The following is a 27,549-nucleotide window of genomic DNA, read 5'->3' on the forward strand; positions in this document are numbered from 1 at the left end:
TTCGCAGCAATGCAGGCTGCTATTCTCCCATGGAGACGATCGTAGAGATACTGGATGTAGTCCTGTGGAACGGCTTGCCATGCCATTTCCACCTGGCGCCTCAGTTGGACCAGCGTTCGTGCTGGACGTGCTGACCGCGTGAGACGACGCTTCATCCAGTCCCAAACATGCTCAATGGGGGACAGATCCGGAGATCGCTCCCCACACCATGATGCCGGGTGTTGGCCCTGTGTGCCTCGGTCGTATGCAGTCCTGATTGTGGCGCTCACCTGCACGGCGCCAAACACGCATACGACCATCATTGGCACCAAGGCAGAAGCGACTCTCATCGCTGAAGACGACACGTCTCCATTCGTCCCTCCATTCACGCCTGTCGCGACACCACTGGAGGCGGGCTGCACGATGTTGGGGCGTGAGCGGAAGACGGCCTAACGGTGTGCGGGACCGTAGCCCAGCTTCATGGAGACGGTTGCGAATGGTCCTCGCCGATACCCCAGGAGCAACAGTGTCCCTAATTTGCTGGGAAGTGGCGGTGCGGTCCCCTACGGCACTGCGTAGGATCCTACGGTCTTGGCGTGCATCCGTGCGTCGCTGCGGTCCGGTCCCAGGTCGACGGGTACGTGCACCTTCCGCCGACCACTGGCGACAACATCGATGTACTGTGGAGACCTCACGCCCCACGTGTTGAGCAATTCGGCGGTACGTCCACCAGGCCTCCCGCATGCCCACTATACGCCCTCGCTCAAAGTCCGTCAACTGCACATACGGTTCACGTCCACGCTGTCGCGGCATGCTACCAGTGTTAAAGACTGCGATGGAGCTCCGTATGCCACGGCAAACTGGCTGACACTGACGGCGGCGGTGCACAAATGCTGCGCAGCTAGCGCCATTCGACGGCCAACACCGCGGTTCCTGGTGTGTCCGCTGTGCCGTGCGTGTGATCATTGCTTGTACAGCCCTCTCGCAGTGTCCGGAGCAAGTATGGTGGGTCTGACACACCGGTGTCAATGTGTTCTTTTTTCTATTTCCGGGAGTGTATATTCCAATCTCTGCCTTCCCTTACAGTTTTCTTCCTCTACAGTTTCCTCTAGTGCCATGGATGTTGCTGTTGCACAGAGATGTTTTCCCGTATGTCCTATATCCGGTGCTTTTCCTTTGAGACCAAACTGCTGAGGTCATCTACATCTACATCTACATCCATACTCCGCAAGCCACCTGACGGTGTGTGGCGGAGGGCCCTTTGAGTACCTCTATCGGTTCTCCCTCCTATTCCAATCTCGTATTGTTCGTGGAAAGAAAGATTGTCGGTATGCCTCTGTGTGGGCTCTAATATCCCTGTTTTTATCGTCATTGTCCCTTCGCGACATCGTCGAAAGTTTTTTCCAGGTCAACAAATCCTATGAACGTGTCTTGATTTCTTTTCAGTCTTGCTTCCATAATCAACTTCAACGTCAGAACCGCACTTCTGTTGCCTTTTCTTTTCCTAAAAGCAAACTGATCGTCATCTAATGGAGCCTCAGTTTTCATTCCCAGTCTTCTGTGTATCATTCCTGTCGCCAATTAGGATGAATGAATTGTTAAGCTGATTGCGCGATAGTTCTCGTACCTATCTGCCCTTGGTATCTTCAGGATTGTGTGGATGACATTTTTCCGAAAGTAGGACGGTAAATCTGCAGATTCATAGACCCTACAAACCAACCCGAATAGTTGTTTGCCTGCCACTGTGAACTTGAGACGTATGCTCCACTTGCAACTTAAGTACTATTACCATGTCATCACTTCTCTGGTCACTAGACAACTGTTCATTAAGTTACACGAGTTTTCTCTTACGGCAGAGCTTATGACGGCTACTCGACGCCCCAATACAACAAGTAAAACCAGCCTCATGCGATGTTCTTTTATTTGCAGACGAAGATATTTTGCCAAAGTGGAGGAGATGAATAAGTTTTCATTGTCATCCTGCAGTGAAAATATTTTGTACCATCTCACTGAACTTCCAGTAGCCCTCTTGCAATCTTCAAGAGACATTTGCTTAGTTTCAAAACGCTAAGGATATTGTGCAGAAGGAGCAGCTTCCAGTGCAGCTGAAATTGCAAATGAGTCACTCCCAATAAATTCTAGAGTATCTGTTTGTTATGTGATATCGTGTTGTTGTAGACAAACATTTTATCATATCACGAACCATTAAATGATAAGTCTGAAACGGATTTTCCTTATGAGATTAAGAAGAACCACGCTTGCAATCGATTCCCGGCACTGCAAATTATCACGAATGTTAATGGATCTAATCATACAAGGACAAACCGTACTCAGCCAATCGTTTAAAGTTTCTTGGCGATGGGAGTTGTCTCTACTAACAGGAAAAAATGTTATCATATAGATTTCTTATTATGCTTTTTACGTGACATTTAAAGGGTATGTTAAGTGCCTTATGAGTTTACAAATGGCCTCATTGGAGTTTTAGTGGCAAAATTAGATTTTTTTGTGGTCGCGGAAAGGTTTTCGGCTTTTTAGGCCATCTTCGGGTGACAATAGAATGTCGTAGACACAGATAAAGTTATGTGCGACTTACACATACATTATTTGTACAGAAGGGTAAAATGGCGAGGGAAATATCATTTTTTGTTACACAGAAATAATTAGGTTTTTTATGTATAGATATATTTAATAACTGCTGAGAAATAAGTTGAATCTACAATTTGTATGTAGCATTTGTAACAAAAACTTAGTTTAACGTAGGTGAAAAAGGAAATTGAGTCTTATCGTTTAAAACTAAGCTGGCGTATTGTGACAAATGTTTCTTGATTTCCAGTATTTCCAAGAGAGTGAAAGGTCATCTTTCTGCTTTCCTGAACGGAATGTAAAACTTGACATTCTACATCAAATGAATCGTTTACTGTTAAAATATGATCGGCAAAGATTGAAACTTTCTTCCTTAATCTCCAGTATCTTTAATGTTCAGATAACCTAATTACTACAGTTCTGCCTGAGTGACCAATATATACTTTCTCACATTGCCTGCATGTTATTTTATACACACCACACTGTGTCAAGGCTGGCAGTTTGTCTTTGCAATTAAATAAAAATTTTGATATGCGGTTGGTATTATAAAATTCAGATCTGTAATTGAGAGACATTAGATTTTCTGCAAGATTATCAGAAATGCTGCCAATATTGGGGAGTTTGCACCAGTTTTTGTAACTATTGACTGACTGCCGTTGGACAGCGTATGAAATTGGTATAATGTTACGTATTTTCTTTTTTCGTAGTATGTTATCAATCAAAAAAGAGTGAAAGGCAATGCCGGAAGCGATATGTTTCATGGTCTGTAGTTCTATCTGAAAGGCTGATCCAGATAATGGAACGGATGTGAGTGACCCACCATCGAATGGAAAGCTGCATGTTTGTGGCTGTCTAGATTACCGTATCTGTACCTACGTTTTTTTCTGTAATGTCTAATTAAGTGTCTCCTTGTGCTAATGTCTATATCAAAGACCAAGAAGTTTATAGGAGAGTCTCCAGCTCCATATTAAACTGAATTTTCTTATGTTGAGAGTTGAAATATTTTAGTAACTTACCTACTTTCTACATCTACATCTACATTTATACTCCGCAAGCCATCCATCGGTGTGTGGCGGAAGGCACTTTACGTGCCACCGTCATTACCTCCCTTTCCTGTTCCAGTCGTGTACGGTTCGCGGGAAGAACGACTGCCGGAAAGCCTCCGAGCGCGCTCGAATCTCTCTGATTTTACATTCGTGATATCCTCGGGAGGTATAAGTAGGGGGAAGCAATATGTTCGATACCTCATCCAGAAACGCACCCTCTCGGAACCTGGACAGCAAGCTACACCACGATGCAGAGCGCCTCTCTTGCAGAGTCTGCCACTTGAGTTTGCTAAACATCTCCGTAACGCTATCACGCTTACCAAATAACCCTGTGACGAAACGCGCCGCTCTTCTTTGGATCATCTCTATCTCCTCCGTCAACCCGATCTGGTACGGATCCCACACTGATGAGCAATACTCAAGTATAGGTCGAACGAGTGTTTTGTAAGCCACCTCCTTTGTTGATGGACTACATTTTCTAAGCACTCTCCCAATGTATCTCAACCTGGTACCCGCCTTACCAACAATCAATTTTATATGATCGTTCCACTTCAAATCGTTCCGCACGCATACTCCCAGATATTTTACAGAAGTAACTGCTACCAGTGTTTGTTCCGCTATCATATAATCATACAATAAAGGATCCTTCTTTCTATGTATTCGCAATACATTACATTTGTCTATGTTAAGGGTCAGTTGCACTCCCTGCACCAAGTGCCTATCCGCTGCAGACCTTCCTGTATTTCGCTACAATTTTGTAATGCTGCAACTTTCCTGGTGGTACTGGTCCATAAACGCAGCGCATCATCCACTTTCCTGAACCAGTGCTTAACTTCGGTCTTCAGTGGTTCTTTCTGTTAGGAAATTTGTTCGGAACGTCCATGAGAATTCCAGATAGTATAGAACTAAGGGGTGAACTCATATGTAGGCCATCAGACTGACTATAATACTTGTTCTGAAACAGGAAATAATTCTGTTTACACACTTTTGACTACCAACAATTATGTCATGTGACTATTATTTACGAGCGTTTTTTTTTCTAGTGTCTATCGGTCACAAAATTAAACCCACTGTGAAAATCCGCCAAAACTTTGCGCAGGTGTATTGCGCAGTGTCTCTAGTATGTCCGTCGATCGCGTTACGTCGCACTTTTTAGTTCTGAGCACACAGTGAGCACCCAGATATGCCCAGAACAATAGTATATATGTGAGTGGTGCCTGTTCTGTGGGGCCTATCAGGCAGAACAGACGCCACACGTGATGACGCAGCTGGTGAATATTTTTTTGTGAAATATAGGAAGGGGAAAGAATGGGGGAAAGGATGGGTAGGAAACTCATGACATTCAGCCACACAGGGCACTGTAGTAATGCAATGGAGAAAGCTGAAAATCTGTGCTGTACTGCGACTCGAACCAGATTTACCGCCTTTCATGAGTGCTTGCCTTAACCGCTTCGGCTATCCGGACGCGGTCCATGAGCGACTCAAATTTCCAAATTATCGAACGCTGCAATGCAGCGTCCCTCGTCCATCAACCCAATACTTGCGAATTATTGATTCCAGTACGATATTAGGGTATCCGCACTGAAACAAACTTCAAAGAGTCGTCACACTCTTACAGAAATGTGCACTACTGGCCATTGAAATTTCTGCACCACGAAGGTGACGTGCTACGGACGCGAAATTTAACCGACAGGAAGAAGATGCTGTGATATGCAAATGATCAGCTTTTCAGAGCATTCACATAAGGTTGGCGCCGGTGGCGACATCTACAACGTGCTGACATGAGGAAAGTTTCCAACCGATTTCTCATACAAAAACATTATAGTTGACCGGCGTTGCCTGGTGAAACGTTGTTGTGATGCCTCCTGTGAGAAGGAGAAATGCGTATCATCAAGTTTCCGACTTTGATAAAGGTCGGATTGTAGCCTATCGTGATTGCGGTTTATCGTATCGCGACATTGCTGCTCGCGTGGGTCGAAATCCAGTGACTGTGAGCAGAATATGGAATCGGTGGGTTCAGTAGGGTAATACGGAACGCCGTGCTGGATCCCAACGGCCTCGTATCACTAGCAGTCGTAATGACAAGCATCTTATCTCAATGGCTGTAACGGATCGTGCAGCCACGTCTCGATCCCTGAGTCGACAGATGGGGACGTTTGCAAGACAACAATCATCTGCACGGACAGTTCGACGACTTTTGCAGTAGCATGGACTATCAGCTGGGAGACCATGGCTGCGGTTACCCTTGACGCTGCATCACAGACAAGAGCGCCTGCGAAGGTGTGCCGGCCGGAGTGGCCGCGCCGTTCTAGGCGCTACAGTCTGGAACCGCGCGACTGCTGCGGTCGCTGGTTCGAATCCTGCCCGAGGCAGGATTCGAACCTGCGACCGTAGCGGTCACGTGGTTCCAGACTGTAGTGGTTAGAACCGCACGACCACCCCGGCCGGCTGTGCGGATGAAAGTCACTAGTTTCCCACCTATCCTTCCCCTTCTTTCCCCACGCTCTCTTTCACATTAATAAATCAATAGTGGGCCCTGCCCAGTATGAAGTGAATGCTGTTATTCGATTTCTTCATGTTGAGGAGTTCCGCCTGATTACATGCAGGCCACATAACGTACCTGTCATGTGTGACAACAAAGTGCAGTAGTGATGCTGGAACTTTGACGCAGGACATACAGACGTTCATGGTGCATGCAAGTATTTGATCGCCTCCTCTACAGCCGCGACTGGATTCCATCTGATTTTCATCTCTTCGCTCACATGAAGCAATGGCAGCATTTTCGCACAGTCAACGAGCAGCAGACCAACACGGAGAATTGGAAGTTAGCACAGGTGGTCTTCTATGACGAGGGTGTACTATAAATGCGTAAAACAGACTGGCGACTATGTAGAGAAGTGTTTGGAACATGTAGCTAAGTGCTGCAAATAAAACATTTTTGATTTTCACTATAGTTTCGATTTCACAACCAACCGGACCTAAAAAATTATAAAATATTAAAGACTCGTATTTGTAAAATGCAAAATCAGTGAAACAAAATTGTATTAGACGTTTCCTTTACGTTTCTTGTCTAAGTAAAATAATATTACCTTGCTGCATAAGTTCCTAGAGCTTTTGTTTTACACGTTGGTATTTCAACCGCTCTGGGTTCGTTTATCGATTGTCATTTTTCATTTGTGCTTCACTGTAGCTGGCTAAGTTTACGTATTGCCATTTTTTCGTCTGGAGACAGTGAGAGGAGCTGTGGACACTAGAAAATAGAGTGCCAAGTGTAGAAATTAGAACATTTCCGATACAAAAAAATTCTTCTCTATTCGTCAAATAGAGGAGTGACAGGAGAAGAAGCACCCAGAAACATTTTTGCGGTGTCTGGGGATAATGCCTTTCGATGGAACACGTTAGAAAAATGGTTTTCTCGTTATCAGGAGGGTCGTTTTGACATTAGTGACTTGAGGAAGACCTGTGGGGTTCTATGAAGATCCTCTAAACGCATTAATACACAATGATCCGCGTCAGTGCACTCGAGAACGGCCAAATGTGATGAACTGTGATTATTCCTCCGTCGTGTGGCATTTACTTGTAAGTTCAAGTTCAGATGTGTGTGATATCTTATGGGACTTAACTGCTAAGGGCCGCGCGGGATTAGCCGAGCGCTGCAGTCAGGGACTGTGCCGCTGGTCCCGGCGGAGGTTCGAGTCCTCCCTCGGACATGGGTGTGTGTGTTTGTCCTTAGGATAATTTAGGTTAAGTAGTGTGTAAGCTAAGAGACTGATGACCTTAGCTGTTGAATCCCATAACATTAAAAAAAAAAAAAAAAAGAAAAACTGCTAAGGTCATCAGTCCCTAAGCTTACGCACTACTTAACCTAAATTATCCTAAGGACAAACACACAGACCCATTCCCGAGAGAGGACTCAAACCTCCGCCGGGACCTGCCGCACAGAGTATGACTGCAGCGCCCAAGACCGCTCGGCTAATCCCACGCGGCATTTACATGCAACGGGTACGGTTCAAAAATCAGGTGTATGGGTGCTGAATACTATAACCCAAAATCACTCAAACAGGCGGGTGGTCATATGTGCACCTATGCTTGTTCGTCATCAATTGGCTCGTGAGCAACACCGATCATTCCCAAACCGTATCGTTACTGCTGACGAGGAATAGTGCCTTTATGCTAACACAAAGAAAAGAAAGTAATGGCCGAGCCGAGGCAAAGCATCAACTTCCTACACAAAGACCTCCGCACATCCACAAAAAAATAATGTTATGTGTCTGGTGGAACGGTGACGGTGTGTTGCACTACGCATTGCTTCCCCGAGTTGTAACCACCTCTGTTGACATTTATTGTCAACAGCTGAGACGTCTTGCAGACGCAGTCCAAGAACAACGACCAGGAAGACTGCGTGAAGCGACGCTGCTCAACGATCACGCCCGACCGTATTCTGCTAGACTGACGAAAAACAATATGCAGGAGTTGGCAAGTCATTCCGCACCCACCTTATCGACTCTCTATCAAGCAACTCTCAAGGAATTACCTCTCTGGATGAAAATGCGCCCCGAACATGGCTCGACGAGTTCTTCGCCTCAAAACCACGTGACCTCTACAGTCGCGGAATCGAAAAGTTACCCCTGCGTTGGGAGCCAGTTGTAAATAGTGAAAGGTAATACAGGGGTACTCGGGGCAGAACGGGATAGCGAGGCACAATGGGAAATTGCTCTTTTCTAGACTGGACAGTGTTGCAACCTGTTGTATGGGCATGTAACTATTTCTCCGAGTGGAAGGGAAGTGAGGGCAGCCATTCTGATTTAGTTTGAAGTGCGAGATCTACACTCCTGGAAATTGAAATAAGAACACCGTGAATTCATTGTCCCAGGAAGGGGAAACTTTGTTGACACATTCCTGGGGTCAGATACATCACATGATCACACTGACAGAACCACAGGCACATAGACACAGGCAACAGAGCATGCACAATGTCGGCACTAGTACAGTGTATATCCACCTTTCGCAGCAATGCAGGCTGCTATTCTCCCATGGAGACGATCGTAGAGATGCTGGATGTAGTCCTGTGGAACGACTTGCCATGCCATTTCCACCTGGCGCCTCAGTTGGACCAGCGTTCGTGCTGGACGTGCAGACCGCGTGAGACGACGCTTCATCCAGTCCCAAACATGCTCAATGGGGGACAGATCCGGAGATCTTGCTGGCCAGGGTAGTTGACTTACACCTTCTAGAGCACGTTGGGTGGCACGGGATACATGCGGACGTGCATTGTCCTGTTGGAACAGCAAGTTCCCTTGCCGGTCTAGGAATGGTAGAACGATGGGTTCGATGACGGTTTGGATGTACCGTGCACTATTCAGTGTCCCCTCGACGATCACCAGTGGTGTACGGCCAGTGTAGGAGATCGCTCCCCACACCATGATGCCGGGTGTTGGCCCTGTGTGCCTCGGTCGTATGCAGTCCTGATTGTGGCGCTCACCTGCACGGCGCCAAACACGCATACGACCATCATTGGCACCAAGGCAGAAGCGACTCTCATCGCTGAAGCCGACACGTCTCCATTCGTCCCTCCATTCACGCCTGTCGCGACACCACTGGAGGCGGGCTGCACGATGTTGGGGCGCGAGCGGAAGACGGCCTAACGGTGTGCGGGACCGTAGCCCAGCTTCATGGAGACGGTTGCGAATGGTCCTCGCCGATACCCCAGGAGCAACAGTGTCCCTAATTTGCTGGGAACTGGCGGTGCGGTCCCCTACGGCACTGCGTAGGATCCTACGGTCTTGGCGTGCATCCGTGCGTCGCTGCGGTCCGGTCCCAGGTCGACGGGCACATGCACCTTCCGCCGACCACTGGCGACAACATCGATGTACTGTGGAGACCTCACGCCCCACGTGTTGAGCAATTCGGCGGTACGTCCACCCGGCCTCCCGCATGCCCACTATACGCCCTCGCTCAAAGTCCGTCAACTGCACATACGGTTCACGTCCACGCTGTCGCGGCATGCTACCAGTGTTAAAGACTGCGATGGAGCTCCGTATGCCACGGCAAACTGGCTGACACTGACGGCGGCGGTGCACAAATGCTGCGCAGCTAGCGCCATTCGACGGCCAACACCGCGGTTCCTGGTGTGTCCGCTGTGCCGTGCGTGTGATCATTGCTTGTACAGCCCTCTCGCAGTGTCCGGAGCAAGTATGGTGGGTCTGACACACCGGTGTCAATGTGTTCTTTTTTCCATTTCCAGGAGTGTAAGTGAATTGTTGTCCGTCACGTTACCGCTTGCGTTATTCTAACGTTTGGTGGATTTCAACGCCAGGTAAGCTGTTAATTGTTAATTGTATACCCTGAAATGACACATTCCCTTAAAGTGCATGGCATTTGTTAGACTTTAGTTATTTAATGTGTTTAAATACGTCAGTTATTACACTCCATAAAAGTTGTTAACATGAAAAGTGCTCTTGGGGCGGAACGGGACGGGGCAGAATGGGATAGTGTCCCGTTCTGCACCGTCATATTTTGATGCAAGTAGAAAGCAAACCCAGCCTGGATGTCCATGGATGCCAGGCTCTCCCAACCAGCTATGTTCACCGAACAGCTCAGCTTTCCAGGTATCGCTCAAGGCTGTCATTCCAATCCCACTGATCTGTCAAAATACTCGGCGGACTACAAGACGAAAAGGAAAAACCATCGTATTAACAGATTCTCCTTGTAAGAAGGAACTGCCGAATGCTGTCGCACGTAATGTGGGCCTACAGAAAGGAGGAGGGTGCACAAATATGAACAATGTCAGGACAGAGACGTCAGGTGCAATGCAACTTACGGCAAAAATATCAAACTGTACACCCAAGAAAACCAAATCAGAGGACATCAAAGACCTTAAGAAAAATAAAAGGAAGAAGATGATGGAGAAGAGAGAATCAGAGAGAGAGGATTCTGAGTGTCTCTACTGTGGGGACCTCTACTCCGTTTCTAATGAGGGCTGGGTCGCATGCCAGAGTGGGCACACAATTCGTGTGCTGGCATAGACAGTGAAGATGAAGAGGAAACACTGATTTGTGACTATTGTCGAAAGGGCTAGTAGTTAGTGGTTTGGTGGTTATTAAGCATTGTACACTTTTCAGAATGACATTAAAATATTTTCTTATATTGAAGAATTACTTTTTAATTGTTTAAATTACACATTCCTTAGTCTGATTTGCCTGTTATACAACATTTTGCCATAGTTTAATACGATATTAATAATTCAAATTCAACTTTTATGCAATAATTTAACAAAAAATACTCTTATCCCATTCTGCCCCGTGGGCTGGGCGGAGCGGGAAATATGCAAGACATTCTTTGAAAAATTGTAAAAAAAATGCAAAATGTATTGTTTTAAGTGATTTTAAAATAAGGTACATTAGGTTACACTACAAGGTGTTTTCTTATCACTTTAAGAAGTGTTTCCTTGTGTTCCCTTATTTTATAGAAATTGTTAAACATTAAGTATCCCGTTCCGCCCCGAGTTCCCCTATTATTGATGAGTAAAGTCTCTGTTACATGTATCTGTTATGTTGATTAAACGTGTATAAAACGGTATGAACTTATGCACCAACATTGTAAGTTTAAAAATAAAGGGTATACAGGGTGTTACAAAAAGGTACGGCCAAACTTTCAGGAAACATTCCTCACACACAAATAAAGAAAAGGTGTTATGTGGACATGTGTCTGGAAACGCTTAATTTCTATGTTAGAGCTCATTTTAGTTTCGTCAGTATGTACTGTACTTCCTCGATTCACCGCCAGTTGGCCAAATTGAAGGAAGGTAATGTTGACTTCGGTGCTTGTGTTGACATGCGACTCATTGCTCTTCAGTACTAGCATCAAGCACATCAGTACGTAGCATCAACAGGTTAGTGTTCATCACGAACGTGGTTTTGCAGTCAGTGCAATGTTTACAAATGCGGAGTTGGCAGATGCCCCGCGGTACGTTTGTATTGAGACAGATTTCCAGAACGAAGGTGTCCCGACAGGAAGACGTTCGAAGCAATTGATCGGCGTCTTAGGGAGCACGGAACATTCTAGCCTATGGCTCGCTACTGGGGGAGACCTACAGGGTGTTTCAAAAATGACCGATATATTTGAAACGGCAATAAAAACTAAACGAGCAGCGATAGAAATACACCGTTTGTTGCAATATGCTTGGGACAACATTACATTTTCAGGCAGACAAACTTTCGAAATTACGGTAGTTACAATTTTCAACAACAGATGGCGCTGCAAGGGATGTGAAAGATATAGACGACAACGCAGTCTGTGGGTGCGCCATTCTGTATGTCGTCTTTCTGCTGTAAGTGTGTGCTGTTCACAACGTGCAAGTGTGCTGTAGACAACGTAGTTTATTCCTTAGAACAGAGGATTTTTCTGGTGTTGGAATTCCACCGCCTAGAACACAGTGTTGTTGCAACAAGACGAAGTTTTCAACGGAGGTTTAATGTAACCAAAGGACCGAAAAGCGATACAATAAAGGATCTGTTTGAAAAATTTCAACGGACTGGGAACATGACGGATGAACGTCCTGGAAAGGTAGGGCGACCGTGTACGGCAACCACAGAGAGCAACGCGCAGCTAGTGCAGCAGGTGATCCAACAGCTGCATCGGGTTTCCGTTCGCCGTGTTGCAGCTGCGGTCCAAATGACGCCAACGTCCACGTATCGTCTCATGCGCCTCTATCCATACAAAATTCAAACACGGCAACCCCTCAGCGCCGCTACCATTGCTGCACGAGAGACATTCGCTAACTATACAGTGCACAGGATTGATGACGGCGATATGCATGTGGGCAGCATTTGGTTTACTGACAAAGCTTATTTTTACCTGGACGGCTTCGTCAATAAACAGAACTGGCGCATATGGGGAACCGAAAAGCCCCATGTTGCAGTCCCATCGTCCCTGCATCCTCAAAAAGTACTGGTCTGGGCCGCCATTTCTTCCAAAGGAATGATTGGCCCATTTTTCAGATCCGAAACGATTACTGCATCACGCTATCTGGACATTCTTCGTGAATTTGTAGCGGTACAAACTGCCTTAGACGGCACTGCGAACACCTCGTGGTTTATGCAAGATGGTGCCCGACCACATCGCACGGCCGACGTATTTAATTTCCTGAATGAATATTTCGATGATCGTGTGATTGCTTTGGGCTATCCGAAACATACAGGAGGCGGCGTGGATTGGCCTCCCTATTCGCCAGACATGAACCCCTGTGACTTCTTTCTGTGGGGACACTTGAAAGACCAGGTGTACCGCCAGAATCCAGAAACAATTGAACAGCTGAAGCAGTACATCTCATCTGCATGTGAAGCCATTCCGCCAGACACGTTGTCAAAGGTTTCGGGTAATTTCATTCAGAGACTACGCCATATTATTGCTACGCATGGTGGATATGTGGAAAATATCGTACTATAGAGTTTCCCAGACCGCAGCGCCATCTGTTGTTGAAAATTGTAACTACTGTAATTTCGAAAGTTTGTCAGCCTGAAAATGTACTGTTGTCCCAAGCATATTGCAACAAATAGTGTATTTCTATCGCTGCTCGTTTAGTTTTTATTGCCGTTTCAAATATACCGGTCATTTTTGAAACACCCTGTAGAACGACGAGGACCTGCAATGGACGAGGCAATTCTTCGTGCAGTTGACGATAACCCTAATGTCAGCGTCAGAGAAGTTGCTGCTGTACAAGGTAACGTTGACCATGTGACTGTATGGAGAGTGCTACGGGAGAACCAGTTGTTTCCGTACCATGTACAGCGTGTGCAGGCACTATGAGCAGCTGATTGGCCTCCACGGGTACACTTCTGCGAATGGTTCATCCAACAATGTGTCAATCCTCATTTCAGTGCAAATGTTCTCTTTACGGATGAGGTTTCATTCCAACGTGATCAAATTGTAAATTTTCACAATCAACACGTGTGGGCTGACGAGAATGCGCACGCAATTGTGCAATCACGTCATCAACACAGATTTTCTGTGAACGTTTGGGCAGGCATTGTTGGTGATGTCTTGATTGGGCCCCATGTTCTTCCACCTACGCTCAATGAAGCACATTATCGTGATTTCATACGGGATACTCTACCTGTGCTGCTAGAACATGTGCCTTTACAAGTACGACACAACATGTGGTTCATGCACGATTGAGCTCCTGCACATTTCAGTCGTACGCTTCTCAACAACAGATTCGGTGACCGATGGATTGGTAGAGGCGGACCAATTCCATGGCCTCCACGCTCTCCTGACCTCAACCCTCTTGACTTTCATTTATGGGGACATTTGAAAACTCTTGTGTACGCAACCCCGGTACCAAATGTAGAGACTCTTCGTGACGTATTGTGGACGGATGTGATACAATACACCATTCTCCAGGGCTGCATCAGCGCATCAGGGATTCCATGCGACAGAGGCTGGATGCATGTTTCCTCGCTAACGGACGACATTTTGAAAATTTCCTGTAACAAAGTGTTTGAAGTCACGCTGGTACGTTCTGTTGCTGTGTGTTTCCATTCCATGATTAATGTGATTTGAAGAGAAGTAATAAAATGAGCTCTAACGTGGAAAATAAGCGTTTCCGGACACATGTCCACATAACATATTTTCTTTCTTTGTGTGTGAGGAATGTTTCCTGAAAGTTTGGCCGTACCTTTTTGTAACACCCTGTATATTGCTGATTACGGGGCTCAGCAGGTCATCAGTGATACGGGCCCTCGCGTCTTGAAGCCGGTCGTGACAGTAGCCACAGCTCCTCGAACCTCCTTCTCTGTTTTTTGCAGACAATGGATCTGCTCTTTGATGTCCCATCTGTGGTGGCCCGGTCGCAGTGTTGGCGGCTGCTGTTGGCAGTCTGGCTGTTGGCCAGTGTGTCGGCGTCCAGTCCGATGCAGTGCAAGTGCTGGAAGGAAGAAGCCCACACGTACCGCTGCGTTGGCTGCTCACGCCTGCCACTGAACGTACCGACGGACGCGACCCGCCTCAGAATGGCCGGAAACCGCGTCTCAAACACCCACTTCGTCTCGTCCAGACTGGCCGACCTCAAGTCCATCTACCTGAACAACAACAGCATCACGTCTCTCTACACTTCGGACCTCTGTCCCCTGAAGAGTCTGATGGTGCTGGATCTATCAGCCAACAAGTGAGTACCACTTCCATCGAGCCGGCCGCGGTGGTGTCGCGGTTCTAGGCGCGCAGTCCGGAACCGTGGGACTGCTACGGTCGCAGGTTCGAATCCTGCCTCGGGCATGGATGTGTGTGATGTCCTTAGGTTAGTTAGGTTTAAGTAGTTCTAAGTTCTAGGGGACTGATAACCACAGCAGTTGAGTCCCATAGTGCTCAGAGGCATTTGAACCATTAAAGAAAAATTAAAATGATGTTGTCAGTACTGTTTATACGACTAATCTGCTTGCCACTTACACCCTTCTGCCTCTAACGATGTCACTTACATACCTTTTACTGTCATTAATGTCAGGTTTGGAATGAACCATAACAACATAATGTAATATTTTGTCCCATTTTCATCTATTACATTAATCCATACACAAATCTTTTATTGAGAATATGTACAATGAAGTGGAAAGGCAAATGAATAAACAGTGTTGCATCCATACAAATTACAAAAAAAGAAGTATATGTATGTGTATATTTATATATGTATGTTCCAAATCTCCTCCTAAACCACTGCAACGATTTCAATCAAACAAGGTACAAACATCACTTACTGTGTGTTAAGAATCACTGTGGGGGGTGAAGAAGCAGTGTACCCAACGACGTTCAAATACCACTGTGTATTGTGTATTAAACGGGGAACCTAGAAACGACGGAGAGATTTCGTCCCGCCATAGCTCTCAGTGGTTTACAACCCCACAACAGGCCACAGCAGTCTACCCACCCCACCGCCGCCTCCCCAGTACGCATCCAGCAAACTAATCACTCAACAATATACCTTTCCTCTGGTCCTCAGAAACGTACTCACACAAGCAATTTCCACTTTCTCTTCATCTCCATATCCTCAAACCACACCAATTAGAAATATCAACATGTTAGCTGTGCCAGATACCAGAATCCACGGCGAAGTTTGAACTATACCGGATATACAGGGTGCTCCGTAACAAGTGGTGTAAGTTGATATGATACTAGCAGAAAGAAAGTCTCTCAAGGGGAACCAACCATAGGTCGCTCTCTGATACAGTCTAAACTTCTCAGGGTGAAAGTACGGCGAAAATAAAGAGAACTTTATTTTGGCTTAGGTGCCAACTCTCAGTAGCTTGCATGAAAATGACGGTCAAAGTTTCGACTCGATATCGTCAACCCGCCCGATCGGTGTAACATCAAGTGAAGCGCTGGCGCAGTGTAAAAGGGCACAAGGTCTCATTGTAGTACCTGTGTTCAAATCCATTCGTATGTTTCTTTTTTTTTTCTTTTGCTGTCCTGGAAGTATGTGACCTTAATTTTGTTTTGTTTTGTCATGAAATGCAACGAAATTATTGGCCAATCGGGCGACAAGTGAAAATTTGTGTCAGAGAAGGATCTCGAGCACTGGTTTACCGCTTTACACGAGCGGTAGCCTTAACCACTTCGGGTATCCGAGCACGATAAGGCCTAGGGTTTGGTCGCACTAAGAGACAGCGCTCACCAGGCCGAGGTCGAACGTTCAAACGACAATCACTTGAGTACAGGCAGAATATGCTCTCAACGCTGAAGATCAGTGCGCACCATTCCCTCTTCCAAGTGTTACTCTGATGGCACCAGTCGCGCCGTGCACGTCGATGCTGCAGCGTGAGTGGAAGACGGGATAGAGGTGTGCGTGCCGGTACTCCCACTGCTAGCGAGTAGTTCACAGTAGTTCGAGTTGACATGTCTGGGCTCACAAGCCCTCTTACCTGTGCTGTGGCAGCTGTACGATCTGCTACTGCTGACCGGCCGCTGTGGCCGAGCGGTTCTAGGTGCTTCAGTCCGGAACCGCGATGCTGCTACAGTGGCAGGTTCGAATCCTGCCTCGGGCATGGATGTGTGTGATGTCCTTAGGTTAGTTAGGTTTAAGTAGTTCTAAGTATAGGGAACTGATGACCTCAGATGTTAAGTCTCATAGTGCTTAGAGCCATTTGAAGCTTTTTTTTTGCTGCTACTGCTGCCCTTGCAATACGACGATCCTGGCGGGCGTTGTCTTGCGCGAATGTCTGGAATCTCGCCTAGGGGTGTGAGAATATTCACTTGATCACTGATACCAGCATCGTCGCACAACTGACGAAGCACGTCCTAGGTCTGTGGCAATTCTCCGAAAGGACCGTCCCGTCACTCAGTAAGCCACAATTTGACCCCTTTCAAACTCACTCGTTTGGTACGGTTGACTTCTTGCTTCGCATGTGAACCATCAATTAGGGCGGTTCACAAACAACAACTCAAGTACACATGTTATTCCAAAAACGATATCGTGGAAGTAGGGGCCAGGAGGTGCTGGTGAAATAACACACGCTGCTACGGTTATCTTTTTATTGTAAAGGCTTTCTCTATAAAAAAAATTAAGTCTGGCATTTTAACACAAAAAACAATTTCAAAAACAATTTCGAATAGCTGACAAATTTTCTTTATGAAAAGGAGATTCCCAGGTATGACGTTAACAACTTCTCAATAGTAGGATTTTAACTTTATATATATAAGACAACAATTGAAAAAACTCTTTTAAATAGCTGGCAAATTTTCTCTATGTAAAGGATATTGCAGGGTATGACGTTAACAACTTCCCAATCATAAGATTTTAAACTTGTTATATCTATAAGAGAACAATTCCTTTAAAAAACACCTTTAAGTAGCTAGTTTGTACTAAAGCTAAAATAGTTCTTCTCGCCAGTTAAATAACTTATATTACACCTGTCAGTTGCTACAAGATAAACGTGAATAAGCCAGCACACAAACCTTCACATTAAAGGCAGTTCCCAAAAAAAATTTCTTTAGCTCGGTGAGGGAGTGACACGTGTAAAGCGGCCCAAATGACAATAGGCGGGATAGTTACTGGTGGTCTACAGGGCCACAGCAGATCAGCCCCAAGACTTCCATTACAAGCCACCACCTCCCCGAGTTACTCAAAACCAGAAGATGTAGCAAGGGCGGTGCCTGCACAGACTCCGAGCCACAGAGACCCGCGACACCGACCCTAAATCACCCAATCGAGGTGTGAATGAAATCGGCCCGGCCAAGAAGCAATTACCACATTCCCGCGGACAGGCAAACGAAAACTTTGGTGGGACGACCCCAACAAAACCACTGGTGAAGAAACTCATACACTTCACTAGAACTTGAAAAACCCCCTTCTCACACTCCACCACAGCGCAGGGAACACGTTGCACTTCCAAATGCTCGTCAGAGCCAACCGCTGCCAGTGGTTTCAACGGCCGATAAGAAGATATACGGTCCTGCGCGCTGATCTCCTGCACCACGGCTTCTAAGCTTCATAAGCCACGTACATGCGTGTAAGGCAGACTGAACCCCTGACAGCCAAGAGGTCGGGCAAATCACGTGGCGAGCAGTTGACGACCCCCAACAACAGGACCCCGCTCGCGCCACCACCTCTCTCGGTTACCATCCAGTACGTACTCCTCGATCGTCACGCGACCGTACACTTGCTGCACCTCCCGCCAGAGGGCGGTAGCGATCCAAACAGCGCGCCAAACCGAAAGCGCCACCGCAAACACTAGACGCGAGGTGAAAGCACTCCGCCTGGAGCGATTTTCGAAGAGCCGGACACTACTACGGCTCAATACGTTTGCACCACAATGAGCCTTCTTTCTGTGAGCACTCCCTATTAAAGCGCAGACACAGATGGCGCTCTCGTAGCTATGCCACTACGATATCTGTTAGCGGACGACGTTGAAATCATTATCAGCACATCTACTAACCCCCAGGTGGCATATGCCGTCATCAGATGAAAATCGACGTCGTCTTTCCAGGTGTGTATCATGAATTACTGCGCTGGGAAAGCGTATCCGTGTATTCATCCTGGAGATGACTACCAAACTTATAAAATTGAAAAACTGTCTTATACAGACATACAGAGAGACTCAATAGGTGCCAGAGGAAAACTGGGCAGGCCAGCCCATTTTCTGGCAAAGCGCAGGACCGTGACTGTTTCGCTATCCAAACGCACGATACCGTTCCAAAAGTGGTATCAGGAGCCTACATTTCGATAGTTAAAGGACGAATGAAGCTAGCATTGTCAAACGTTACGAGCAACTTTGGTACCGCATGTACTGTCTACCTTCGCATTATATGAGTATTATTCGTGGATTAACCTACGATCGACTCTTTAAAAAACAGGTAACTTTTTTGTAAGCAATCTGCACTTACATGTTCACATTACCTCTCCACACAGTTGCCATCCAAATTCAAACATTTGTCGTACCGTGGCACCAGCTTCATTATACCTCCATCAAGGGTGGTGCCGTCCGGTGCTTCAGCCAGTTCTTTACAGCATCCTTGACCTCACAGTCGATCGTGAAGTACTGAGTAGCATGCCGCGTCTTCATCGTGGGAGGAGATGAAAGTCCCTTTGCGCTATGTCAGGGCAACAGAACAGATGTTGGAAAGTATCCCAGCCAAGAAGTCTGAGATTTCCTTTAATTTGGTTCGCAGTAAGGATCGCACATTGTCGTGAAGCAGCTTAATTCCTTCGGCAATCATCGTACGCCGCTTGTTTTGGTTTGACCTAAGAAGTTTCGCAAGTATGTCGCAACAAACCTATGACGTCACAGTATTCTCACGCGTTACTTTCACGAAATCTGTTGACAAAGTTACATTACGATAAAAAAACTGTAAACCTTTTTTCAGTTTGACAGCGTCTCCTTGAATTTTTTGGGCTTATCGGGAGAAAGAGTTCATATACTGCATCCACGACTCATCGCTAGTCCCGATTCTGCTATGAAATTCCTGCTGCCCTTCCTCGTAGGGTTAAAAGAATATCAAAGCCGAACCCATTCTTTTAGTTTTGCGAACATCGCTTAGTCATTTTGGTACCCACCGTGCTGAAAACTTGTGTTAACCTAATCTCTCTGTGATACTGTTGAAAAGGATTTTCCTCGAAATCTAAGGCACATCTTAATAAACTTCGGAAACTGTTAATCTTAGCCTCGCATGCACAATTTCGTCAGTATGTTCATTAGTCACCCGTGAATGCCTTTCTCGACTACTATCATCAAGCAGATCTGTGCGATGAGCCTTGAATTTTTTGCAGTGCTCTCTCATGGAACCATCAAACGCCGGCGCCCTACACACTACAAAATTGACGACGAATCTCCGTAGTATTGACTCTTTCTGCAGCGGGAAGCGAATGACGGAACATACCTCGCAACTGTCGGGACAAGTGTTAAAACCGTCCACTTCAATCATTGGCAGCTTACACACTGGCGAATGCCACAGCGAACTGAATGAAGCAACTTGAATCTTCAAAGTCACCTTTTCCATCTACGCTAATATGATGAAGCTTTGAGTATATTTAACACGCAATCGGAGGTTAATTTATAAATAGCATTCGTACGAAATCTCACGCTTTTGACTACTGCCGCAATATCCTAGACTGCTCTCTTTCATTGTCAGCTAAAAAAACTCTTTCTTTCCTTTTGCAGCCTGGAATCTTTTGATGAAGATAGCATCGCTTGCAACGACCAACTGCAGAAGCTGGTCCTGGACGATAATCCACAAATCCAGCTGGTTGCCCTCCGCAGCCAGTCGCTGAAACACCTCTCCCTGCGGAACTGTGGGCTCACTAGTTTCGACCCACAACTGCTGAGGCGTCTTCGGAAGCTGCGTGGGTTGGATCTACGCGGCAATGACGCTCTTCCTTGTGGTCAAGTTACCCAGGACCTCCACAAATACTGGCCGCGTCTCAGAGTATACTGCGACGTTCAAACAAGTGCCACAAAAAATACCGGCACCGGCGCCACCACCACTACCACCACTGCTACCAATGCAGGCCTTCCACCACACTCACAAGATGATATCGTTCAAAAGATCCAGTTAGTTGCCCCCATTCCAATAGTACCTCTCGTTGTAATACTGGCGGTCGTATTAGCAGCTGTCCTCTTCAGTTTATGTAAGAGGTCTGGCCATGACTGTCGGCCAGGCGTCGAGTCTGGAGACGGAAAGCTGCTCGAAGAACCATGTTGAAAGCTGTCGACCTGTGCGACATTCGAGCTACCTCCCCTAAGAATGCCTTTGTGGTCCTGATCGGCCATAGAGACGAGTTGTCCTCTCCTCGCACTCAATCATCCAGTGTCACCTCGAACGCAGTGGCGCGCGCGCTACAGGAGAGTACACTGTGCTGGAAGGGAGAGCCAGTGCGGTTTCCTGTGCTCTCAGTCCGGCTCCCGGGTACCGCCGGGTGGGGTTTTCCGTGGTTTTACTCACCAACAAGTACATCAGAACGCACTTCACCCAGTCCACGGACGTCCTCTCCCACATGTCGCTCCGAACACCGAGCAAACGAAGTGCGGACCACGCGGTATCCGTTCCAACATGCTCCAAAAACTCCTCCTCCAACTCCTACTCCTTTTCAAGGCCCTGAAGTCTCGGTCGGTCTGACCACATCAGCTCGGTTGAGATCTCGTATGTCCCGGTGCGAAGGTCTGCTCAGTTATATGGCCAACGAGATCTCGGTCATAGTGGAAATATTGTCAAGGGTGGGTGAGGGGACAGGCAGACCTGCATCGCACTCGGTGCTCAGTCTGTAGACATGACGCGTCGCGGTATGCGTGTAGTGCATGCCGATCCTTGCACCGTGGTGGAAGAGAAATGTCGTGTCAACACCAGCCGCGACTGTCTCGCCTTCAGCTGGCACCCCTTGACAGGGTACACTTTCATAAACCGCTAGTTATGTCCTATACAGTCCTGAACCATTCCCTGGCCTGCAGTGCTGTGGTGGTGCACAAGTATCCAAATCGTAGCTGAGGGGCTAACCGGCCGACCATCTGCCATCAACTGAAATGTGCATCGAGGGATTCCTGACTAATCCGAAGACCGCTTGCCGCTGCGGCTCCAACAACTAAGGCGAATAAGAGTATCCAGTGTGTAGACTAGCGTGTCGTGGTGCACGCAGAGCCTTGCACCGTGGTGGAAGAGCAAATCCGTGTCAACACAACCACGACTGTCTCGCCTACAGCTGGCTACACTTCTCAAGACCGGGTCTTCAGCAACAGTTCACCAGTAAGTTATATCGAAGATTTCTCCACTGACGCAACTATCCACTGCTCTGTCCTACAGAAAAACCACTGACACGTTCTGCAACAGTTGACTTGGTTTTTTTCTTCTTGCAGTGATTACCTTCAGTCCCAAGACTGATTTTGTGCGGCCCCCACACTTGTCTATCGTACATAACTCTCTTGATATCTGGATAATTGTCGCAGCTTAAATCCTGCTTACAGCAGTACAGCCTTGGTTCTATCTATAATTTTTACTTCAACCCCCCCCCCCTCCCTCGCCCACCCTCATCCCTCCACCCCCAGCTTCCACCCATATTTCCCTCAGATACCCTACTGACTGTTCCTAGACACATCAGGATGTGTCCAATCAACTGATCCCTTCTTTTAGTCGCCGGCCGGGGTGGCCGAGCGGTTCTAGGCACTACAGTCTGGAACCGCGCGACCGCTACGGTCGCAGGTTCGAATCCTCCCTCGGGCACGGATGTGTGTGATGTCCTTAGGTTAGTTAGGTTTAAGTAGTTCTAGGTTCTAGGGGACTGATGACCTCAGAAGTTTAGTCCCATAGTGCTCAGAGCCATTTGAACCATTTAAACCTTCTTTTAGTCAAGTCAGGCAATATATTCCTTTTCACCATATTCTAACTATTCCTCTTCATTAATTATTCGACCTATTCATCTAATCTTCAACATCCTTCTGCAGCGTTACATTCATACAGCTTCTATTTTCATCTTGTCTATAACGATATTATACACATTTTAATTCTGCACATGGCTGCAGTCCAGACAAGTACCTCCAGAAAAGGCTTCTCAACATTCAAATTTACATTGAGGTGAAAAAGTCATGGGATACTTTTTATTTCTTGTTGGACATCCTTTTACCCTGTGTAGTCCAACAATTCGACATGGCATGGACTCAACAAGTCGATGAAAGTTCAAAAATGGCTCTGAGCACTATGGCACTTAACATCTGAGGTCATCAGTCCCCTAGACTTAGAATTACTTAAACCTAACTAACCTAAGGACGTCACACACATCCATGCCCAAGGCAGGATTCGAACCTGCGACCGTAGCAGCAGCGCGGTTCCGGACTGAAGCGCCTAGAACCGCCACAACGGCCGGCTCGATGGAAGTTCCCTGCAGAAATATTGAACCATGCTTCAGCTATAGCAGTCTATAATTGCGAAAGTGTTGCAGGAGCAGGATTTTGCCCACGAACTGACCTCTCGATTATGTCCCAGAAATTTTCGATGGGGTTCATGTCAGTCGATCAGGATGACCAAATAATTCTCTTGAATTGTCCAGATTACTCTTCAAACCAATCTACATCTACATCCATACTCCGCAAGCCACCTGACGGTGTGTGGCGGAGGGTACCTTGAGTACCTCTATCGGTTCTCCCTTCTATTCCAGTCTCGTATTGTTCTTGGAAAGAAAGATTGTCGGTATGCCTCAGTGTGGGCTCTAATCTCTCTGATTTTTATCCTCATAGTCTCTTCGCGAGATATACGCAGGAGGGAGCAGTATGCTGCTTGACTCCTCGGTGAAGGTATGTTTCGAAACTTCAACAAAAGCCCCTACCGAGCTACTGAGCGTCTCTCTTGCAGAGTCTTCCACTGGAGTTTATCTATCATCTCCGTTACGCTTTCGCGATTACTAAATGATCCTGTAACGAAGCGCGCTGCTCTCGGTTGGATCTTCTCTATCAACCCTAGCTGGTACGGATCCCACACCAGTGAGCAGTATTCAAGCAGTGGGCGAACAAGTGTACCGTAACCTACTGCGGCCCTGTGACATTACGGATTGCCATCCACAAAAGTTCTATCGCTGTATGGGAACAGGAAGTCCATGAATGAACGCGGATATTCTCCATGTAGCCGAACATAACAATTTCCAGTCAATGATCGGTTCAGTCTGACAGAGAACCCAGTCCATTGTTGTCAGCTTGGATCCATGGCTTCGTGGGGTTTGTGCACACTCCAACCATACTATCAGCTCTTACCAACGTAAATCGGGACTGTTATGACCAGGCCACGGTTTTCCAGTCCTCTAGGGTCCCGCCGATATGGTCTCAAGCCCACGAGAGGCGCTGCAGTCGATGTCGTGCCGTTAGAAAAGGTAATCGCGTCGGTCGTCTGTTGCCATAGCAAATTAACGCCAAATTTGGCCGTATTGTCCTAACGGATGAGTTCGTCATGCGTCCCACTATGATTTCTGCGGTTATTTCACGCTGTATGTTAGGACTAACAACTCTACGCAAACACCGCTGCTCTCGGTCACAAAGGGAAGACCGTCGGCCACTGCGTTGTCCCTGGTGAGAGGCACTGGCTAAAATGTGGTATTCTACCAGACACACTTGACACTGTCAACCACGAAACATTGAACTCCCTGACGATTTCCGAAAATGGATTTCCCGTGCGTCTAGCTGCAACTACCATTCCGCGTTCCAAAGTCTGCTAATTGCCGTCGTGTGGCAATAATCATTTCGGAAACCTTTCCACAAGACTCACCTGAGTACAAATGATAGCTCCAGCACTGCCCTTTCATACCTCTTGTGCGAGATACTACCGCCATCTGTACAAGTGCATGCCGCTGTCCCATGATTTTTGTCACCTCGTTGTATGTCCAATGTTAAGAAATTCTTGTTTTCCAGAAATGTCTTTTGTGGTGCAGTCAATCTGCATGCTATATCCTCGTTATTTCAGCCATCATCACTTTTAGTGTCTCACCTCCTAATCTAATTCCCTCAGCATTGCTTCATTTAATTTGTCTACATTCCATTAGTGTTATTGTACTTTTGATGATGCTCATCTTATAATCTCTTTTCAGTACATTATCCATTCCACTCAACATCTTCCAAGTCCTTTCTGCCTCAGATAATTACGATACCATATATTAAATGTTGTGTCTAGACAAGACAGCCTAGACACAATGAGAGGAAGCCGAAAGGCACGCGCTACGCTCACGCAGATGGGCGTGAGGTCTGAAACAGGATACGTAATGAATGCTATAAAGAAAAGTACGTAGCTTCTGGAATACTTAACTTTAATCCATCCTGTTGGTACATCTGGAGATTGTGGCGATACAAGTGAGACTCTTTAGGTACATGCAATGTTACTAATGGCGCCTTGCTAGGTCGTAGCGATGGACTTAGCTGAAGGCTATTCTATCTGCTCGGCAAAGGAGCGAGGCTTCGTCAGTGTAGTCGCTAGCTACGTCGTCCGTACAACTGGGGCGAGTGCTATCCCGTATCTCGAGACCTGCCTTGTGGTGGCGCTCGGTCTGCGATCACACAGTGGCGACACGCGGGTCCGACATGTACTAATGGACCACGGCCGATTTAAAACTACCACCTAGCAAGTGTGGTGTCTGGCGGTGACACCACATTAAACGTCAAAGTTTTCAATTCTTCTCCTTGAAGCATTATACCTTTTCCAAATTTACCTTAGCCTTGCTTCAAATTTTGGAAACACACAGTTCATTCACATTTGCACGAGTAGAGATCGAGGCGTCGAATCGAGTGCAGCCCTCAGTTGCCTCAGAAGTATCTGTTTTTATACAGCATTTAGTTTATCCTTCGTTGTCACATGCTTCTGCGAAGTAGTGAAGAGTGCATTTGTGTTTAACTGTGATGACTAGTGTTTAGTAACTTTTCTGTATTGAGTGCGCTGACGTTGTAGCATAGTGATATCAGACTGCATCAGGCGCCTGCTTGGTTTAGGATTATATTTATTTATTTATTGTTTATTTAGCCTGAACACATTAGGTCCTCAAGACACTGTCTTGCATCTGACCAGGAACAACACATACAAAAAATACTACAGAACAATCACAGTAATAATAATTTGCCTTGTTAATAGAAATAATAATAACGATGAAATAATGGAGGCATTAAGAATTATATTATTAGTTTAGCACTTTTGGAGCCTTGTTTGTTACTAGAAGTGTAAGAGATGGTGGAAGAGGAGAACACTGAAGTGAACGTGACAGTTTTTGATAGAAAAGGGGAGAATTTCAATAGAGAACTCTGTAGACGAGTGGAGAGAAAAGTGGTGGGGGACGGAGGTTTGACGAGAGTGAGCTGCAAGAAGAGATAGCTATTGTAGTAGAAGGTGGGTCATTAACTGAATTTTGAAGTCTGAATCAATTTTAATGTCTCTAATATTTTGAGGAAGATTGTTCCAATGTCGGGTTCCTTACACAGAAAATGATTTAGATAACAAGGCAATGTGTGGTGGTACAGAGGGGATTTTACTTTGTTGGGAACAAATATTTCGGCTGTGTTGTTCAGCTAGTACTGTAAAGGTTGAAATAAATAGAAAGTAGTGCAATGATTGAGAATTCAATGAAGCAAACGCTGGGTACGATAATTTCTACTCTTATCAGTACATAGCCATGATGACCGTTGATAGGCAGAGGTAATTAGTCGAAATAGCGTGCATCACAAATGTATCATACACAAGTCCTTGCCGAAGTCAGATCTCATATGAAAGTCCTTGGTGGATAGGATCACCATAATCGACGATGCAGAGTATTTGCGATTCTACGAGTTTCTTTTTTAAGCTCGAGAGGAAATACATTATGTACTCTCTGTAAATAAGAACGTAGATTAAAGATGGAGGGGGTCTGTGAGTCTTGTGGACGGATGCAAATGAAACTGGCTATTGTCCAGGAACTGTTGGAAACTGTGCTGGACATGTTTGACGGGCTTGAGATAGCTGTGATGATCTGGGGTGGCTTCGAGACACCCGAGACGAAACTTTTGGTACTTCTCGTGCTTATATCGTCTGCTGATAACGCAGTGCCTTCCGATATGGTCGACATGGCCAATATGCGTTCACCTGAGTGTGGATGGCGGACAGTGGTGGGGTCATGAATCTCTGGCCAGAAGACGAAAGTGGACAGTGGCCACACGGCTGTCCCTTACACCTTAAAAATAGGTCTGAGGTCTTGTCCACTGCTGAAACTACATCTCACCCTCTGGACGCCTCGTCTGTTGTGACTGGGGCTGATCGTTGTGAAGGCCTGGACAAGAGAAGAGGTTGGGTGTCATGGTCACTGAGAACTCCAACGTTATGCGGGAAAAGGAGCCTCATTGGGAAATAGGTGGCAGTTCGGGAGGAAGGTCAGTGTCCATTCTGTTTGCCTTCCAGGGGATCTCGTCCAAGGCTACTGTCAACAGCTATTGAGCGTAACTGGTGCAGCTGGCTGCAGGTAGTAGCAAATGTTGGTAGGGATGATGCCTACCGCTTGAGTTTAGAGGCTATCCTCTGTACCTGTAGATGGCGAACTGCATTGGCCAACTTAGCTAGCCTTGCACCTGCGATGGAAGTAGAGCTAGCATATCTCAGCATCGTTCCCAGATCCAACTGCAGTCCTCTGTTTTGGAGCCGAATCAGGCGCTCAAATAACAGATTCAGGCAACTCAGTGGCGATCTGCGGTGAGGAGTTCTCGACCTCTGCTATGTGGTAGAGAAACGTATTACCCCTTTTAATAGGTCATGCGTACAACACGTGTAGGAAGCAGCTACTAGGGTAACAGAGTAAGTGTTTTGAAAAGAACGGGCCTTTTAAGATAGAGAAAACCCTCCAGAGACCTGATAATATGCTCCGATTTCCGAGAGGAAAAATATGAACTCTATTCATTACAAAGAATAGTATTCGTATTGGCAGATAGAAGAAAAAGAATGTTAATAGAGTATTAGTTAACTGAAGAGCCTCCTTGGTAAA

At 46.5% G+C, this 27,549-nt stretch overlaps 1 protein-coding gene across 1 annotated transcript in view; it reads left to right on the plus strand.

Moving 5' to 3' along the window:
• LOC126412367 (leucine-rich repeat-containing protein 38-like) overlaps nucleotides 1-27,549 on the plus strand; it is a 44,509-nt gene that overhangs the window by 12,048 nt on the left and 4,912 nt on the right. Inside the window, exons 2-3 of the mRNA XM_050081934.1 lie at nucleotides 14,414-14,772; nucleotides 20,252-21,827. Of these exons, the coding sequence (XP_049937891.1) occupies nucleotides 14,414-14,772; nucleotides 20,252-20,792 (900 nt within the window). The 3' untranslated portion in view covers nucleotides 20,793-21,827. The remainder of the gene's footprint in view (nucleotides 1-14,413; nucleotides 14,773-20,251; nucleotides 21,828-27,549) is intronic.

This window comes from Schistocerca serialis, chromosome 7, assembly GCF_023864345.2.
Source record: "Schistocerca serialis cubense isolate TAMUIC-IGC-003099 chromosome 7, iqSchSeri2.2, whole genome shotgun sequence".
NCBI classification, from domain to species: Eukaryota; Metazoa; Arthropoda; class Insecta; order Orthoptera; family Acrididae; genus Schistocerca; species Schistocerca serialis.